The 19,986-nt window shown below is 48.7% G+C and overlaps 1 protein-coding gene across 1 annotated transcript; it reads right to left on the bottom strand.

Annotated features, from left to right (window-relative positions):
* Positions 1–2,362: 2,362 nt before the first annotated feature.
* ST6GALNAC1 (ST6 N-acetylgalactosaminide alpha-2,6-sialyltransferase 1) lies at positions 2,363–19,835 on the bottom strand. Its single transcript, XM_027975407.3, has 9 exons — positions 19,550–19,835; positions 6,208–6,886; positions 5,397–5,565; positions 4,893–5,064; positions 4,542–4,680; positions 4,196–4,299; positions 3,924–4,013; positions 3,738–3,837; positions 2,363–3,458 (listed from the first exon to the last, which is right to left on the bottom strand). The coding sequence occupies exons 1-9, from the start codon at positions 19,678–19,680 to the stop codon at positions 3,267–3,269; spliced, it is 1,776 nt and encodes a 591-aa protein (XP_027831208.2). The 5' UTR covers positions 19,681–19,835; the 3' UTR covers positions 2,363–3,266.
* Between the last annotated feature and the right edge of the window lie 151 nt (positions 19,836–19,986).

The raw sequence follows: 19,986 nt of genomic DNA, 5'->3' as shown, positions 1-19,986 counted from the left end.
GACCACATTCTGTCAGACCTCTCCACCATGACCCACCCGTCTTGGGTTGCCCCGCAGGCATGGCTTGGTTTCATTGAGTTAGACAAGGCCGTGGTCCTAGTGTACAAACTAACAGGTAGCTAGGGGTCTCCTGCATTGCAGGTGGATTCTTTACCGACTGAGCTATCAGGGAAGCCCCGCAGGAATAGTTAGGAAAACCTAATAAAAGCTGGGTACCACTACATCATGAGAAATGCTGGGCTGGAAGAAGCACAAGCCAGAATCAAGACTGCCGGGAGAAATATCAATAACCTCAGATATGCAGATGACACCACCCTTATGGCAGAAAGTGAAGAGGAACTAAAACGCCTCTTGATGAAAGTGAAAGAGGAGAGTAAAAAGTTGGCTTAAAGCTCAACATTCAGAAAACAAAGATCATGGCATCCAGTCCCATCACTTCATGGGAAATAGATGGGGAAACAGTGCAAACAGTGTCAGACTTTATTATTTTGGGTTCCAAAATCACTGCAGATGGTGACTGCGGCCATGAAATTAAAAGACGCTTACTCCTTGGAAGAAAAGCTATGACCAACCTAGATAGCATATTGAAAAGCAGAGACATTACTTTGCCAACAAAGGTCCATCTAGTCAAGGCTATGGTTTTTCCTGTGGTCATGTATGGATGTAGAGAGTTGGACTGTGAAGAAGGCTGAGCGCTGAAGAATTGATGCTTTAGAAGTGTGGTGTTGGAGAAGACTCTTGAGAGTCCCTTGGGCTGCAAGGAGATCCAACCAGTCCATTCTAAAGGAGATCAGCCCTGGATGTTCTTTGGAAGGAATGACGCTAAAGTTGAAACTCCAGTACTTTGGCCACCTCATGCGAAGAGTTGACGCACTGGAAAAGACTCTGATGCTGGGAGGGATTGGGAGCAGGAGGAAGAGAGGACGACAGAGGATGAGATGGCTCGATGGCATCACTGACTCGATGGACGTGAGTCTGAGTGAACTCCGGGAGTTGGTAATGGACAGGGAGGCCTGGCGTGCTGCGATTCATGGGGTCGCAAAGAGTCGGACACGACTGAGGGACTAACTGAACTGAACTGAACCACTCAGAAGGGGGCGTAGAGATGTCGCCACCTGCCGCCCAGAGCTGGTACTGCACCTTGAGCAAAGCAAATCAGGACCTATTAATCCCCTGGAGAAGGAAATGGCAACCCACTCCAGTATTCTTGCCTGGAAAATTCCGTGGATAGAAGAACCTGGTGGGCTACAGTCCATGGGGTCGCAAAGAGTCAGCCACGACTGAGCAAATCAGCAGCACTGGTACTAATTAGCTTTGGAACCTGAGAATTAAGTCTGAAAGGGAGCTTTCACAACACCCGCCCACCTGACCCCTGCCCCAAGTCCCCCACCCTCCACTCCCTACCCCCTCACTCCCGTACTCTGCTGCCTGCTCAAGTTCTTCTGGGTTTCAGAGTTCAAATCCTGGAGACAAAGCTCAAAGAGGTAAGGTGAACTGAAGTGTCTTCAGCTTAGCCTAAATTCTCTCCCCGGAGTTTTAGAAAATGCAGATTGATGGGAGGATTAATAAAAATGAAAGAAGGAAAACAAATGCCTTGTTGCGTCAGTGATTTCAAAAATTCTTGTGAAATGAACACTCCCAACCTAGTCAATCCTAAAGGAAATCAACCCTGGATATTCATTAGAAGGACTGATGCTGAAGCTGATGCTCCAATAATTTGGGCACCTGATGCGAAGAACCGACTCATTGGAAAAGACCCTGATGCTAGGAAAGATCGAGGGCAAGAGGAGAAGGGGGTGACAGAGGATGAGATGGTTAGACGGCATCGCGGACTCAGTGGATGTGAGTTTGAGCCAACTCTGGGAGACAGGGAAGGACATGGAAGCCTGGTGTGCTGCAGTCACAAGGTCAAAAAGAGTCAGACATAACTTAGCCACTGGACAACAACAACAAAAGTCATTTTACAGATTAGAAAACAACGGCCTAAAAACGTTAAAGGATGACCTTTTTTAAAAATATTGATCACTTATTTCTTTTTGGCTGCATTGGGTCTTGTTGCAGTACTCCAGCTCTTTGTTTGGATGTGTGGTCTTCTCTCTAGTTGTGGCTTGTGGCCTCCACAGCCTGTGGGCTCCACAGCTCGTGACTCACTGGCTCTTTAAATGAGGTGCATGGACTCAGAATTTGTCACACACGGGCTTCGTTGTCCCACGGCATGTGAGATCTTGGTTTCCCGATTGGGGATGGAACCTGCATCCCGTGCATTGCAGGGAAGGTTCTGAACCACTGGATCACCAGGGAAGTCTCAAGGATGATTTTTCTTTTTTTTTTTAAGGATAGAATTGTGATTCTTATACAAATATAAAATGAACACATATCAGAGATTTTATTTAACTCATTAATTAGTGAAGGAACTGGTAAAAATGGTTCAAAAAAGAGCCCAAAGTCCGGATGCATACATTGGCAGTCCAGAATACCAAAATTAATTTGATAATAGGAACAAGACTGATCACTATCCCCATTTTTCATTCAGACAGAAATCATTTTTATTACTATCAGTTTTCTACAACCCAGAGAGCTGTCAAGTAGCTCAAAGATAAGGAAATTTGCAGACCTTCCATTAGAATCAGATAACCCCTGGAAGGGTCCACCAGACTGTGTAGAGTGAAATACAGTCATGCCTTCAAGATTTCACAGCTGCTATGTGGAAAATCTGTAATTCAATCCCAAATCTGCATGTCTCCATAAGTTCAGACTCCTCCTTCTGTGCCAAGCTGCTTTTGAACAGTGAAAATGTGAAAGTGTTAGTCGCTAAGTCGTGTCCAGCTCTTTGCAACCCCATGGACTGTAGCCTGCCAGGCTCCTTTGTGTATGGGATTCTCCAGGCAAGAATACTGGAGTGGGTTGCCGTGCCCTTTTCCAGGCAATCATCCTGACTGAGGGATTGACCCAGGTCTCCTGCATTGCAGGCAGATTCTTTATCGTCTGAGCCACCAGGGAAGTCCCCTTGGTCTCAAAAATTGAGTCCCCACCTCCACGGAACAGACTCTGCAGAAATTTTTCCAAGGTCTCCGAAACCTCAACCCATCACTTGCCATCTTGAGGGTGTCCCCTCCTCTGCAGTAGTTCAGTAGACCTCTACCCCTGAAGTCTGGAGGGGCTCAGAGCCTGGTCCAGGCGCTGGAAGATGGCAGACGAGTCTCTGGCCCCTCACTGTGCTCTGAGCCTTAGAATAGCTGAAGGGACTTCAGCAGCCCAGGCTCCCTTCAGATGGTCGGCTTGGAAGTCATAGGACGTTGGTACAGCCGGATGATACCTTCATCATGTAGCCGCTTCCAGAGCGTCCTCTCCAACTTGAAGTCGTGGTTGATGTAAAAGATCGTTCGTTTCCAGGACTTATCATAGTAGTGGTCAGAGAAGCGTTCGTGGCCCTCGGTGATGAACCCATAGGCACTCACCTACAGGAAGGCGGAGGAGAAATAAGGCCTGCAAGTGTGTCTCTCGGGCTTCTTCTGTGTGTGTGTGTGGTGGGGGGGGGGGGGGGGCAGGGGCCCTGTGTCCTGATTCTATCCCTGGGGGTCTGGATGCAGGACCCCTGGAAGCATGCTTGCACACAGGCATGTGTCCACACTCAGGCCCCTCCCCCCACCCCCCAGCCATCATCCTTTGCTGAACAGGCCCAGGGCTACCCCAGAGCTGTTTTTCCATATCCACAGGCTCTAGAAGCAGGGCCTCACCCGGTCACAGAGCTGGAGGGCAGTGAGCAGCAGGAGGGCCCCCGTGGTGGGCCGGTATATTCTCCAGTGGGCAGTGTTCAGAGTCTCAGACCTCAGGAATCTGCGAGAGAGCCCAGCCCCCCAGCTGTCAGGAGGCTTGAGAGGATGAGAGGGACTCGGCCCTTTCCACGGGCTTCCCACTCTCACCTGTTCTTCATGTATCGGAGCAGGTCTGGGTGCAGCAACAGGTATCTGTCCAGTTGCAAGGCTTCCTGGAAGGCCTCCTGAGGTCTGCGCCTGTGGGCAGGAATGGGTCCTTCATTTTCTTACATCTCCGGGGGACGGCCAAGGCAGGATCGTGGGCATGACTGGTCCCCCATTTCCAGGTGAGAGCTCAGACTGTCCCCATCTGTCCAACCCTTCACGGCTGCCCCCTCCACAGCTTGTCTGTGGGTGAGGGGAGAGGAGGCAGTAGGTACCTGAACCAGAAAAGGTTCCTTGAAGTCACGGTCCGATTCAGAAGCAGTGCTTCCAGCCACTCATAGTCCCGGGTGCCTTCCAGGAAGTGCAGGTAGCGGACGTCCTGAGGACCAAGGTCCTGCCTTCAGTGGGGTGGCCTGACTTTGACCCCAGACCGCCTGCTTGCTCTCCTCCGGCCTGGCATGGCTGCCCTCCCTGTGCTTGCCCCTCACATGTCCAGAGACTGTACCAACGACAAGCTGTAGACTCAGAATGCTCCCTATCTCCCTGTCTGCCTCCATGGCTCACCTGCATCCTCCCGTATCCAAAGTCTGTGGGCGGCCAGACCCATTCCTGTTTGCTCACCTGGCCCAGAGGCACGTGCCGGAAACCCCGACTGCCCAGTATAAGGAGTGACTGGGTCAGAGAGAAGGCGGTAAAGCCGTAGAAGGAGGTCCGAGTACCCACATCGTGTTCATAGCCTTTAATGACGGCACCACTCAGCCTAGCCCGAAAGACAAAATCAGAGCACACGAGGGCTTCCGGGTGATGCGTGGAGGTGGTCGCGGAAGGAAGAAGGGATGGGGGTGTGGCACTAGCGAGCCCAGGACCCTCCCCCACAGCTTCTGGATCCAGACTGGGAGCACCCTCTGAGATCTCCCGGAAGAGCCCTGCTCTGCAGGAGAGGGGTGGGGGTGGGGGCAGGTGCAGGCTCACCGGAACACGTAGTCGTGGCTGTCTATCTCTGGGCCCACGTGGGAGTTGTTCAGGATGCCCCCGTTACCCACCACGGCACAGCTGATGCACCGGGAGCTCCCAGGGCGGAGGCTGGCCAGGAGCAGCTGCTGCTGGGGCACTGGGGGGAAGCGCGCCACGACCTTCTGCACCACTGCAATGTGGAGAGTCAGGGGGAGGGGGTTCCACTCAGAGCCCAGCCAGGGCCAGGGGGCCGCCCAGCCGGCCTTTCTCCCGGGGCTGGTTGCTCGCAGGGGAGAGGTGGTCCAGAGGCAAAAAAGCATGGTCCTCTGGGACTTTCCTTATGGTCCAGTGGTTAAGACTGCGCTCCCAAAGCAGAGGTTGGGGATTCAATTCCTGGTCAGGGAACTAAGACTCCATATGCTGCACAGCATGGCCAAAAAATATTTTTAAAATATTTTTTAAAGAAGCATGGCCCTCTGCTGTGGCCTAGCGCACACCCAGGGCCCTTAGACGAGGACTCACAGGAGAAATTGAGCTCCATGAAGCCGAAGGGCGGAGAGAAGTGCTCCAGGCGGTCCCACTCGCTCTGGTTGAAGTGTCCAGAGTCCAGGAAGAGGGTGAGGTTGGGCAGAAAGAGAGTCCGGAGCCAGGGTGACTTGGAGGCTTTGATCTTCACCGAGTCAGGGCAGGTCTGCACACAGGAGGATGGGTCAGGCCGGGAGAGGGTCCGGAAGCCGTGGGGTGGGGGATGGAGCGGTGGGACTGAGGGGAGGTGGGTGCGGGAGCAGAAACCAGGCCTCAAAGCTGGAAAGGCCCCTCCTCCGCTACATCTGCCATCCCATTCCCAGAGCCTTCATTGATCGCCCAGGCCCACCACGGGCAGGATGTATGCTACGGGTCTCATGTACTGTGCGTGGCTGTAGTTATGCGTGCAAACATCCAGGTCTCCCCTCCCGTGGCTGGGGGCCCAGGCTGCTTTTCTTAGGGCTGGAAAAGAGAGAGGGTCTTGGAATTATCTCTGTGGGGAGGACAGGGCTGGGCACCAGGTTGGGGTGTTCTTGTCCCTTGGATCCTGCCCGGTCCTGCCCCTCCGCCTGCTGAGGTCACACTCTCTCACCCTTTCTGAGGAGCCTCCGGGTCTCCTGGGGACCAGGGCGGGCCCTTCGATCACACCCTCACCTGGATGAGCCGTGTGGGAAAGGCCGCCCAGCTGGCCTTTCTCCCGGGGCTGGTTACCTGATTCTCCGGGTTGGGGAGAGCAGAGCTTAGGAGCAGAGCCTGGGATGGAAGGGGTGGGGAGGGCCTCAGGGCCCCGAGAAGAGGGAAAACTCACCGTCTGCAGGCCGCCCACCTCCAGACTGTATTCGTCCTCAAAATCCCAATGGGGCTCAGACTTGAAGTTGGTGGCCTTCAGCTTCTGGCTTCTCTGGGTGGCAGGGCTCCGGGGAGGGGCCGAGGACCGTGTGGGCTGGGCTCTGTCCTGGGAGGGGGCGGCTGCTGGGGTGGCTCTTCTGGCTCCCTTTCCCGCCTGCGCCCCGGCCTGGAGTTTTGGAAGGAGGGTCTTAGCTGCAGTTGCCGGGCTGTCCCGTGGCTCCGTGGGCACCGCTCCGGGGCCTGTGGGCCTCGCCTTCCAGTCCCTGGATCCTCTGGTTGGCCTTGGGTTCTGACTGTTCAGTGATGGCCCCTCAGTCCTGCTGGAGGTCACCCCCCCACCTCCAGCCGTTGGGGGCAGCGTGTCCACCCGGGTGTCCTTGCTTGCCCGTGTCTGCAGTGCTGCCTTTCCGGTGGGGGTGGGCACTCTGCCCGGCTCCTCGGCATGGGCCTTGCTGGTCTGCGCTCTTCTGCGCTGGTTGGCTATGAGGGCTGTGGCCTCGGGGTGTGTGTCCCGAGTGTGGGTCCCCAGTACTGACCCCATGTGGGTGGTTGCCTTCCTTCTCGTGGTGGGTGCCTGAGACATGGCATTTTGCAGTAACTCTGGGGACCTTTCCTTAATGTTCTGTTGATGCTTATTCCTAGAGAAAGAGATGACTTTGGATGAAGGCTAAGGTTGTAGAGACTTGAGGAGTGTAACTAGCATTCATTTTTGTGTCTCAGGCGGACTTCAAATCAGTCTTCAGGAGAGGCGAGGGGAGGGACTTTGCTGGCTGCTTCCCAACGCCAAGCGGCACCTGCCAGCAATGGATCTGGACACTTACTTCTGACCAGTGCATGCGTGCTAAGTCCCTTCAGCCGTACCCAACTCTTCACGACCCTATGGACTGCAGCCCACCAGGCTCCTTTATCCATAGGATTCTCCAGGCAAGAATACTGGAGTGGGTTGCCATGCCCTCCTCCAGGAGATCTTCCCCACTCATGGATCGAACCCACGTCTCTTACATCTCCTGCATTGGCAAGGGGGTTCTTTACCACTAATGCCACCTGGGAAGCCATTTTGGACTGGTAAAGAAACCTAAGTGGCGGTACTGAGTCTGGGGAGCTGGAACCGGAGGCCAAGGGCAGAGCTGAACCACTCATCTCTCCATGCTGCACCTCCAGCTTCCCGGGCTCACTCCTTGCGGCTCCAGCATCCTCTGTGTTCCCAGCTGTGAGTCTAAGAATGAGTTTGTGTGAACCTAGTCCTGCCACCTAATATCTTGTGACTCAGTGGACCTTAAAATAAAAACATAGGTAACAAAGGTATCTTTGTCCACAAGGAAATGGGAAAGATGCATGCCTGTTAAGACTATAGTTGCCAACCTTGATTTTGAAAGATCTGCCTTAAAGATGTGCTTCTTATCCTATCATCAGTCCATCACTGCTTAAAAGCAAACTGTTGAGAATTCCCTGAAGGTCCAGTGGTTAGGCCTCAGCACATTCACTGCCGCAGCCCGAGTTCAATCCCTGGTTGGGGAACTAAGTACCCACAAACTGTGAGGTGTGTGTTAGAGATGACGGACAAAAGGCATGCTTCCCACATGGAAGCTAGGAAGGCTTCCTGGAGGAGCTCCCCTCTGAAGAGGATTAGGAGTGGGGAGGAGGAAATTTCAGTCCCAGAAGCGTGAAAAGTTGTGGTGTTGGGAGACTTCCCTGGTAGTCCAATGGCAAAGACTCCACTCTCCCAATGTAGGGGGCCCGGGTTCCATCCCTGGTCAGGGAACTAGATCCCACATGCTGCAACTGAGAGCTGGTGCAGCAAAAATAAATAAATACATAATTTAAAAAAAAGGAAACATGGGGTGGGGGTCTTCCCTGGTGGCTCAGTGGTAAAGAACCCACCTGCCAGTGCAGGAGACACGGGGTTCAATCCCCGGTCCAGGAAGATCACACATGCCTCGGAGCAGCTAAGCCTGTGCACCGAAACTATAGAGGCGGGGAAACCGAAACTACTGAAGTGTGGGAGCCCTAGAGCCCACGCTGCACGGAAGAAGCCATCGCCGTGAGAAGCCCGCACGCCACAGCAAACAGCTCCTGGCCTCCATAACTACAGAGAAGCTTGCGCAGAACAAAGATCCTGCACAGCCAAAAATAAATAAATAAAATTATATATACACACATATAAAAGAGTGGGGAATGGGGCTTGTCCGGCAGGAGATGCTCCCAAAGAGGCAGGCAGGACCAGATCATTGTTTGCAGTGTATGAGGACTTTAGACTTGAATCATTTGTCTATCCCAGGTGGTGCTACTAGTCAAGAATCTGCCCACCAATGCAGTAGGCATGAGAGCCGATGTGTTTACATTTTCTAGGAAGTGGCAGCAATGACCTAGGCAGTGACTAAATTATGTGATTAAACTTCAACTCCCGATGATTGTGCACACGTGTGATTGCCTGGGATATGAGGGTTTATGCTGCCACTTTCTAAAGATCACGGACGGAATTTACTGAACGCTCAAGTTGCTTCCATCCACATGCTGAGAGTCTTGCATCCGTCTTGTCCAGACCCTGTGTGCTCCTGAACTTGTACTCCGTCCGCTAGGCTGCGGTGGGGCCGGTGTAGCGGGAAACATTGGTTCTATTAAATGACTCTAGTTCAGAGGAATAGGCGAACCAATTCACTCAAGCAAAAAGCAATTTGATACTATAATTCTCATCTACTTCGGAGGTAAATATATAAAAATTTGCTCTTAAAAAATAAATAAATAGGGACTTCTCAGGTCGTAAACTACTTCCCAGTAGTTAAGATTTCACAGTTTCGATGAAGGGGATATGGGCTCAATTCTTCGTCAGGGAACTAAGATCTCACAGCCAAAAAAAGAAAAACATATATATATATATAATAAAAATATAAGTATATTAAATAATATATATATATTTCCTGTAACACTATATGGAAAAACCCAAATGAACTTTTTGGTCAACCAAAAAATGTATACATATATATATGAAAGCTATGGTTTTTCCAGTAGTCAGGTACAGATGTGAGAGCTGGACCATAAAGAAGGCTGAGTGCCAAAGAGCTGATGCTTTCAAACTGTGGAGCTAAAGAAGACTCTTGAGAGTCCCTTGGACTGCAAAGAGACCAAACCAGTCACTCCTAAAGGAAATCAACCCTGAATATTCATCAGAAGGACTGATACTGAAGTTGAAGCTCCAATCCTTTGACCACCTGATGTGAAGAGCCAGCTCATTGGAAAAGACCATGATGCTGGGAAAGATTGAAGGCAAAAGGAGAAGAGGGTGGCAGAGAATGAGATGGTTAGACAGCATCACCGACTCATGGACATGAATTTAAGCAACCTCCTGGGAGACAGTGGCAGACAGAGGGGCCGGGCATGCTGTAGTCCATGGGGTCACAGAGAGTCGAGCATGACTTAGTGACTGAACAGTGAACAACAGCAATAATATGAACTAAGGATATCTCCAGCAGGGATCACAGAGCTCTGTTCCGTAAAGGAAGCGAGACAACAGCGCATCACCCTGGGAGGACCTGGAAGCAAAGAAGCGGCAAAAGGTTCCAAGTACGGATCAAGAATCACAGATACAAAATGACCTGTGTAGCCCATGGCTAGAAGCTCTCAGTTGAGAACCAGGGGTGTTTCAAAGAAAGTCCCTTTTTTCCTTTTTTGTAGATTTTGCCTGCCCGGCCTCTTCACTGCAGCCTGTGGGCTTTCTCTAGTTGTGACATCCGGGCTTCTCTTGTTACGGTGCCCAGGCTCTAGGGTACACAGCTTCAGTAGTTGTGGTATGTAGGCTTAATTTATCTGCGGCATGCGGGATCTTAGTTCCCCGACCAGGGATCGAACCTGTATTCCCTGCACTAGAAGGCAGATTCTTAACCAGTGGACCACCAGGAAAGTCCCTAAAGCCAAGTCCATTTTTTAAAGCACCTGTACCTAAATCTTGTACCTAAATCTTCCTCTCTGGGAAAAAAATCACACTTGGGAATAAAGTTGTTTCACAGATTATCCCAAGTTCAGTTGATATTTTTATTCTGGCATTTAAAAATACTGACCTTAGGGTTAAAAATAACATTTCTCTCCTCCCCTGCTCCCTCCCCAGAGCCTTCTACAGGGAAAGGGGAGAGAGGCGAGGCGTATAGGAATAGAGAGCGTGGGCAGCCTGCCCCAACCCTGCCTCCTGTTCTTCTTTGTGGCTGGAAGAGCTCCCTGGAATCTGCAGAACCCAACAACCTTGGCAGTATTCAGTAACTTGATCAGGGTTTTATTATTTCTACTTCCTGGTGACACAGGGAGCTCTGAAAGCAAGTTGAGCCAGTCTCCTGCAAGGTGACATGAAGGGTAGCCGTCTGGTGTGTGGTGGTGGTCACCTCCCCATGACTTAACCTCTCGGGCTCCACTGGACGTGTTTTTGGGTTGCACTTGAGGTGGAGAGGACACTGACTTCTTGGCACTTGGCAAATGGGCAATGGAGCCTAGGTGGGTGGAAAGTAGCCTGAGTTCTAGTCCAGCCCCGCCTCTAATTAGCCAGCTGTGTAATCTCAGGCAAGTCACAGGACCCTTTGAGCCTCTGTTTTCTTATCCATTGTGAGAATCTTAAAAGCTGCTTTATAAAACAGTTGTAAGGATGTTGAAAGCCAGTATAGACAAGGCATTTTGAACAATGTGTGTGTGTACTTAGTTGCCAAGTGGTGTTCGACTCTTGCGACCTCATGGACTGTAGTCCACTAGGCTTCTCTGTCCATGGGATTCTCCAGGTAAGAATGCTGGATTGGGTTGTCATTCCCTCCTCCAGGGGATTTTGCTGACCTGGGGATCAAACCCGTGTCTCCTGCATTGGCAGGGAGATTCTTCACCTGCTGAGCCACTGGGGAAGACCATTTCCAACAATGCTGTTATACAAATACAGGCAGGTCGAATTGGGTCACGTGCTGACACTATGGCGACGGTTAGAGATGCCCAGAGCCCCTGTTTGGGTTCATGCGTCTGGAGATGAAAATCTAAAGGGGCGACAGGCTTCAAGGCCATGGGTAAATAATATATCCTTGATGGCTCTTAATCACTTAACTAAGAAATCAAGAAGTAGCAGGTGGGCATGTTATAAATAGAGCAGTAGATGACCAAAAAGAAAATCAGAGGGGATTAAAGTAATCACCTTGGAAATCAGAATCCTGGAGCAGGGAGAAGACATGGGGACAGTTATATTATTGTATTTATTGGTTATTTCATTTATTTATTTTTTGGCCGTTCCCCATGGCACGAGGAATCTTAGTTCCCTGATCAGGTATTGAACCCATATTTCCTGCAGAGGAAGTGGGGAGCCAGGGAAGTCCTAGGGACGACTGTGTTTTGATATAAGCCTCCTTATTTCACTGAAACATTTGCATGTTCCTCAGTAAAAATAAAAAAATTAAAGAGAAAACTTAGAATCAAATGAGACATCCTATGGAGAATTTGAAAGCACAATGCACTATTTATTGAGCAGCAATTATAGGCCAGGCTTTTGGAGCTATCTGTTAGGAATGAGAGGTAAAAAAGCTATAGTCCTTTCTCTTAAGAGGCTCACAAACTAACAGAGGGAACAGAATGTATGTTGAGAAAGTATGTGAGAAATGAATGTAAGTTGATGCGATAACGTGTTATTATGTGGAAGACAGGGCACACAGCCTAGGGCATGTTCTGTTTGAGAGGGACACTTCAATCCACAATGATACCTAGACTTTTGCTCCTCTGTCTTCACAAGTTTTCTGAATTATTTTTCGTTTTACTAAAGCAATGCGTGCTCCTTACTGAAAAAGCAGAAAAAAAATTTCAGCACAAAAGGATGTGAACTTGTGATTATACTTTCTCAAAGAACCTGCTGTTGACCCCCGAGGGCATGAACATCCAGATCCCTTTTCTTTGCCTATTATACTCACAAATGTAGCTGTATAATATCCTGGAATGTTATTCGGTTGTTTTCCTCCCTGTGTTTTCTCCCTTTCCCGTTGGTGCCTGCCTCCCACCCACCACCGGCAGCTAATGGTCAGCTCCAAGTCCATTGCCCCCGCGGACACACGTGCAGACAAGGGCTGGAAAATAAAGAATACCCTGCAAGAGCTTCTGGCTTTTCCCCTCCAAATACCTAAGCCCTCAAATGGGGAGAAGATTTGGGGAAATAGGTAAAATATCTTGGAGAGGGACCTTTCTAGTTCCTATGCCACCATCCCCTTCCTAGAAATATTTACTCTGGGGGGAGGAATGAAAGGAGGTGGGAGAGAAGGGAGGGCTCTAAGGACCCAAGATTAGAGGGCTCCTACTTCCTGGTAGTGTTCCTAGGGTCTCTTAAGACCCCTGGAAGGAAGTGACTGCGTGTAGAAACTGGGAAGATAGAAACCACATCACAGAACATTCTCACGCGTAAACCAGGTGACACAGAAGAGCCAAGAGGTAGTGATGATGGATATCTTGCAGCAAGCTGATGGCTAAGAATCAGCTGCCCTCTCCTGGGCCTTGGCACCATATCAGACATCCCAGAGCCCTTGATGCCCTCCTAGGGATGGGGTAGAGGAGTAAGAATGGTTGAGGTTAAGTTTTTCTGATTCTAGCTAGGGGTCCAGAATCAGAAACCAGAAGGTTATAGAAAACACAGTTTGGTTCTTACACCAAAGCAAAATACGATACCAAACAGAAACCAGGGGACTTCTCAGGTGGTCTAGTAGCTAAGACTCTGCATCCCCAATGCAGGGGGCCCAAGTTCGATACCTGGTCAGAGAACTAAATCTCCCATGCCATAACTAAGACCCAGCACAGCCAACTACATATATAAAATATTCACAACAATAACCAAAACAAGAAAACAGAATCCATAGGTCCGATTCCCAGCTCACACTTCATGATTATCTCTGAAGCCAAAACAAAGATGCATAGCATATTCTAGGATAAATTTGTTCCAGGCTAGGGAAGCCAAGCAGACCGAGACCTGGTCTTTACACATCAGAGAGTAAATTGGAGGTTGGCACCAAAACTTTTGTCGGTTTGGTGCACTTGTGTTTGTCTTGAAATGATATGAGAGGTAGACCAATAACCTAGGTTTGAAATCATAGAATTGTCTTAAAATCCTTATTACCACTGCCCCATCATATCTGTCACCAAATCCAGCTGATTTAACTTATTCTCAGTCTTTTATTGTTGGTCCTGCTACCATCATAACCTCCTTGCTCCAGGCCCCAAGGACTCGATCTTAAACCACTACCTTGGCCCTCTAGCCTGTCTCCTTAAAACTTCCTGTGCCCCAGGGAGTTCCCTGGCAGTTCAGTGGTTAGGACTCATCACTTTCACTGCCCGGACCCGGATTCAGTCTGGATCAGGGAACTAAGATCCTGTAAGCCATGTGGCACCGCCTAAAAACGAACAAACAAATAAAAACCCCAGGGTGCCTGGCCATCTACCTAACCATCTATTGACAGAGTAACCTCTGTAAAGCATACATTTAATCAAGCTACTCCCTTACTCTAAAATTTCTTAAAAAAAAAAAACCCAGAAAATTTATTAATAATTTTCTGCTGCACCGGGTCTTAGTTTCAACGTGTGGCATCTTCAGTCTTAGTTGTGGTATGTGGGATCTAGTTCCTGGACCAGGGATGGAATCCAGGACCCCTGCATTGGGAGCCTGGAATCTGAACCACTGGACCGCCAGGGAAGTTCTAAAATTCTTAATAGCTACAGAACAAAGTTATTTAAGGTCACATTCATTCTTTTATCAGTAAGTGTTGACACTGTGTTACATATGTACAGTGTCTGGGACCTGTTCAAGTTATTGGAGAAATGGAGACGAATAAGACAGTTTCTACCCACAAGAAATTCACAGTCTGGCAGAAAAAGACACATTTAGGATTTATGACGTCAGGATGGATGTGATGGAGAGACGTGGAGGGTGGTGCGATGCTGGGACACTGGGGCCAGCCTGTCTGCGTTTGAACATCAGAGACAAGGGTGACCTTGGACAAGTGATCTAATCTCTCTCATCTATAAAGGAGCTGATGATGATAATAGTGTCTATTCTCTGACTCGATATGTGATTAGTAGTCATAACTCCGAGACCAGTGCCTAGTACACACTGACACCTTATCAGTGCTTATTAAATGACCCATCTGTCAGTCTCCCCTTCCTGAAATCATCCTTTGCTCCTTTCTGCACCATTGCTTACGCTACTTCCTCCTTGCTTACGGTGTTCCTGCTTGCTGAAATGTCACACAGCCGTCAGGCACCTTGCAGATGCTCCCATCTCCACCGTGTTCTCCTTTGCCTCCCGCTCCCATCTGCCTGGTTTAGATGACCCTTTTCTGTGTGCTCTGGTAGCATCTGTCTCATCTGACTTTACTGAGGACATTTATCACTACTAATAATATCACTCACGTTCTTTTGCTTTGTGTATGTCTCCTCCTTTGGACTTAAAAAAAAAAATCCATTTATTTCTTTATTTTTGGCTGCGCTGGGTCCTCATTGCTACGCCCAGGCTTCCTGTAGTCGTGGTGAGAGAGGTTATCCTCTAGTTTCGATGTGCAGCCTTCTCATTGCCGTGGCTTCTCTTGTTGCGGAGCACGGGCTCTAGGCACACGGGCCTGGTACTTGTGGTGCAGGGACTTAGCTGCCTCACAGCACGTGCGATCTTCCTGGACCAGGGGTAAACGCGTGTCCCCTGCACTGCCAGGCAGATTCTTAACCACTGGACCACCAGGGAAGTCCTCCCTTGGACTTTAAACCTCTTAAGAGTCAACACATAGGAGGTAGTGGAGAAGCAGGGGATTTGGAGCTCAAATCCTCTAAATTCAAATATCCGTTTTGCTACTTCCTGGTTCCATGGAAATCCCCTTAACATTTATGAGCCTCATAATCATTTTTTGTGAAAGAACACAAATACTAATCTTGAGCTACAATTGTAAAGATCAGAAATAACACGTGGAGGGACTTTCCCGGTGGTCCAGTGTGGCTAACACTTCAAGCTCCCAATGCAAGGCTTAGGTTTGATCCCTGCTCAGGGAACTAGATCCTGAATAGTGTAACAAAGACCCAGTGAAGCCAAATAAATAAAATTAAAAACAAATAAATATCTTTTAAAAAGAAGAAGAAAAGAACACATGGAAAGGCCCCTGGAGCACAGAGTAAGATCTGAAAATCTTCTCTGACTCTCAAATGGTCATGGCAAGCCACAAAGTGTAAGCATCAATGCAATCAGTTCAGTTCAGTTCAGTCACTCAGTCATGTCCGACTCTTTGCGACCCCATGGACTGCAGCATGCCAGGCCTCCCTGTCCATCACCGACTCTAGGAGTTTACTCAACTCATGTCCGTCAAGTTGGTGATGCCATCCAACCATTTCATCCTCTGTCGTCCCCTTCTCCTGCCTTCAATCTTTCCAAGCATCAGGGTCGTTTCCAATGAGTCATTTCTTCGCATCAGGTGGCCAAAGGATTGGAGTTTCAGCTTCAGCGTCAGCATTCAGCCATGCGATAATGATGGGAACCGCGGGATCTGTGGTGTGTTCTGCACTGTGCGCCTCCCTTCCCTGTCTGATTTTGCTCCCACCCTCTGCCCAGGCAACTCTGCAGGGAAGGGAGGGCATGACCAGTCAAACTGCAAAACTGCGCATCACTTTTGCTTCTCCCTCTCTCTCCCTCCTCTCCTTCAGAATATCTCCTGATTTCCCCCTTCTTGCTGTTCCACGGTCTCTTAGTCCAGATCCTTCTCACCTTGAGTTTTAATGGCTAACGTTTTAATGGCCCCAGCCCCTCCCTTCACACCAGGATAATCTGCCTGCAGAGTCGTCCAACTCCCTTGGGTGCCACTGCTGGTCAATCCAAAGTGGCAACTCCCTCCTCCTAAACCGTCCTGTTTACTTCTGGCCAACTCATCGTCTTAAAATAGTGCTCTCACGAGGCGAGGCTGCCTCCCTGGCTGAAAGCCTTTTGCAGCAGCGCTGGGTCCCACCTTCCTAAATGCCCTTTCTCTGCTCCCCAGAGGAAGCCTTCACTTCCCTGAGGCGGGTTCGCTCTCGGGTCAGCAGAGAGGACACTAATTTAGGACTTAGGCTGGCGCCTTTGCTCCCCCTCTGCTCACCACGTCTTTCCCCAGGCACTCACGAAAGCCCTCTCTGTCTCCTAGATGCCGTCTTCTCTTTGAACCTTTCAACAGATGCAAAATCTTCTCCTCCAGGGACCACTATTGTTATAGCATCCACTGTCTCTGCTCTCTTGGGATTTAATAATATAAACAGTTTATCGAGACATCTCAGTATGTGGCCTGTTTCCTGTCCCTTAAAATTGTGGGCAGATTCAATAACTTTACAGTCACTTCCAAAGTCAGGACCATCCAAAACGCATGCGCATCCAATAAGAGAGCGTCAAAAGACATGGAACAAGAACTGACCAAACTGAAGGGAGAAATGTTGTTTAGTTGCCAAGTTGTGTCCAACCCCTAGCTATCTCTTATATGGTCCTCTGTCCATGGGATTTCGGAGGCCAGAATACTGGATTGTTGCCATTTCCATCTCCAGGGGGTCTTCCCGACCTAGGGATTGAACCCGCATCTCCCACTTGGCAGGCAGATTCTTTACCACTGAGCCACTAGGGAAACCCGAAAGGAGAAATAGAAAAATTCAAAACTGTTTTGGAAATAACGCAATAACTTTTCTTCTAAAACTAAACATAGAGACTTCCCTGGTGGTCCAGGTGGTCCATACTCTCAATGCAGGCGGCCTGGGTTTGAGCCCTGGTCAGGGAACTAGATCTCATATGCCACAGCTAAAAAGATCTCTCAAGCTGCAACTTAGACCTCGTGCAGCCAAATAAAAGTATAAAAAAATAAAGCTAAACATATACTTTCCTTATAACACAGCAATCCCACCTCTAGATATTGACCCAAGAGAAATAAAACTATGTACATAAAAAAGGCTTGTACAACAATGTTCACAGCAGGCTTACGCATAATTCATAATAGCCAGAACTGGAAACTACCCAAACATCCATCAAAACAGAGAATGAGTAAATAATGCGTGGCGTATTCATACAATGAAATGCTTTATAAACTTTAGAGGATCCTCAGATTCACCAGTAGCCCGAGAAATGCAAATTAAAAAGAGAAACCTGCTTTTACTTATCAGATGATTAAACTTGAAAACCGTTTACAAGATCCAGTGTTGCCGCAGAGGTTGGAGAGAGAGTTAACTTTCACACCTGTTTGGGTAGCCTTTTCTGAGGATGACTCGATGGTGTCCATTGACTTTTTTTTTAGATTTTTTTTAATGTACATCATTCTAAAGTGTTTATTGAATTTATTACGATATTGTTTCTGGTTTTTATATTTTCGGTTTTTTTGGCTGCAAGGTGTGTGGGATCCTAGCTCCCTGAGCAGGGATCGAACCGGCACCCCTCAACATTGGAAGGCAAAATCTTAACCGCTGGACCACCAGGGAAGTCCTTTCATTGACACTTAATGTGAACATATTCATTATCTTGGCAATTCCACTTGTAGAAATCTACCTACGGAAATACATAAGTGCCCAAAGGTTTGTGAAAAATGAGTGGCAACCCAAGAGCCCATAGATGGGGTTGGCTCAGCTATATCCATCCTACAGAAGCTATGCAGCCATGGAAAGGAAGGGGATAGACCTGTATGTGCCAACATGGAAGGAGGTCCGTGATAAAGTTGATTTAAAAAGTCAACCAATGTCTATAGTGTGATACCTATCTGTCTGACCATCCATCCATCCATCCACCTGTCTATCTACCTACCTATCACCTACCTTTGTTGTTTAATGCTGTTTAGTCACTAAGTTGTACCTAACTCTTTGAGACCCGATGGACTATAGCCTGTCAAGTTCCCCTGTCCACGGGATTTCCCAGGCAAGAAGACTGGAGTGGGTGGCCATTTCCTTCTCCAGGGGATCTTCCTGACCCAGGAGTCGAACCCATGTCTCCTGCATCGGCAGGTGAATTCTTTACTGCTGAGTATCACCTACCTATCTACCCACTTATCCATCTGTTGGAAGGGTTTGTCTAACACAAGTTAAAGAGCACAGATTATGGAACCAAAGTGTCTGGGTTTGACTGCTGGCCCTGCAACTACCAGCAGCATGAACTTGGATCATTCATCTGAACTCTCTGTGCCTCACGCATAAAGCATTTAGAATAGGGCCCAGCATATACTGAGTACTACAGAAGCATTAGCTACAATAACATAGTGATTATTTCTACACCAAAGTGTTAAGGGTGGTTACCCACGGAGACTGGGTAGTGACAGGGTATCATAGGGAGAGCTTTATTCTTGCTTTGCCTTGCTGTATTTTTAAAAACTTCATGAGGGTATGTTTTATTTTCAAATTCTAAGAGTAGTGAGACAAAATCATTCAAAATACACTGAATCTGGAAAGGTAGGGGTTTCTCCCTACAGGAGATGTGTTTATCAGAAAAATGGCCTAGAGTGTCCTTTTGAAGGGTTCACTTGGGACCCAGAATTTCAGCTGCCCCCCAAAGTGAGCAATGTCTCATTTTACTGACAAACATCTCAGAGACTGTACAATTTAGAATTTAGTGGGAAACTTCCCTGGTGGTCCAGTGGCTAAAACTCCAAGTTCCCAATGTAAGAGGCCCAGGTTTGATCCCTGGGTTGGGAAGATACCCAGCAGAAGGAAATAGCAACCTACTCCAGTATGCTTGCCTGGAGAATTCCATGGACAGAGGAGCCAGGTGGGCGATAGTCCATGAGATCACAAAGAGTTGGAGATGACTGAGCAGCTAACACTTTCACTTTCAGGCAGCTAGATCCCTCATGCCTCAACTAAATAGCTCATGTGCTGCAACTAAGACTCGGTGCAGCCAAATAAATGAACATTTTATTTTTTTAAGAAAGATATATATATATATATATAAAGAAATTAATGGAATTCATGGGATGAATCATTTGCTTTAGTACACAGAGAATGGCATGTAATGAACCCCAAAGCTGAGGTTATTACTCACAGACCTAGAGGGGAAAATAGTTTTCCACCTATGCCTTCTGGAGACCAGACCAACGGTTATCCAACTGCTGCCTCTACCTCCTCTGTGTATAAGCCCCACGGCCCCCGTTTTCCTGTTATACCACCTCCATGTCCCCCGAGTCTCCCCTTCCGGCTTCACAGCCCATGATTCCTGACAACCTTCATGATCCCTGACACCACCTGTCACCGCAGAGGTGTCTCAGAAGTTCCCCATCCTCCCTGGGCTATCATTTTCCAGTTTCTTCCAATAAACCACAGGGAACTCGGAAAGGGCAGACTCTTACCTGCTAGGCTTTGTGTTGGGTTCCTTAATAAAGGAGGGCAAGGTGAAGAGGAGGAAGATGAGCACAGCCAAAAGCAAAGACCCCTGGATAGTTTGGTCCAGATGACAGAGTCTCCTTGGGCAAGGCCTCATGTTTGGGGGTCCAGCCTTGCAGGGAATTTCTGCATGTCCTGAGGCTCTGATGTAGACAGCACACAGTTTAACTGCTCAGATCTCCTGGTCAGGGTGTGCACCCTTTTGTCTTAAAAACGAGCCACTGGTGAACGCAGAGTCTTTCGGAGTGTGCCAGGGAAGGGAGCCGCCTTCTCTGCCTTATGAAGGTTTAGAGGCTGGCGTGGCTTGAAGGAAGAGAAACTCCTTCCGTGCAAACAAGTTTACCTTCTTTTCCTGCTGTCGCTGAAGCCAGTTTCTGAATGTGGAACTTTAACGAGAAACACA

The sequence above is a fragment of the Ovis aries genome, chromosome 11, assembly GCF_016772045.2.
Source record: "Ovis aries strain OAR_USU_Benz2616 breed Rambouillet chromosome 11, ARS-UI_Ramb_v3.0, whole genome shotgun sequence".
Classification (NCBI taxonomy): domain Eukaryota; kingdom Metazoa; phylum Chordata; class Mammalia; order Artiodactyla; family Bovidae; genus Ovis; species Ovis aries.
Note: the sequence above shows the minus strand (reverse complement) of the source record. Positions and strands in the feature narration are given on the sequence as shown.

Bases quoted from the DNA above. Each gene is read 5' to 3' on its own strand.
- ST6GALNAC1 (XM_027975407.3), bottom strand. From the start codon at position 19,680: ATGAGGCCTTGCCCAAGGAGACTCTGTCATCTGGACCAAACTATCCAG. The intron at 5,065-5,396 runs GTGAGTCCTCGT...TCCACATTGCAG, and splicing joins CATGGAGCTCAATTTCTCCT to TGGTGCAGAAGGTCGTGGCG. The intron at 3,838-3,923 runs GTGAGAGTGGGA...GCTCTCTCGCAG, and splicing joins CTCCGATACATGAAGAACAG to ATTCCTGAGGTCTGAGACTC.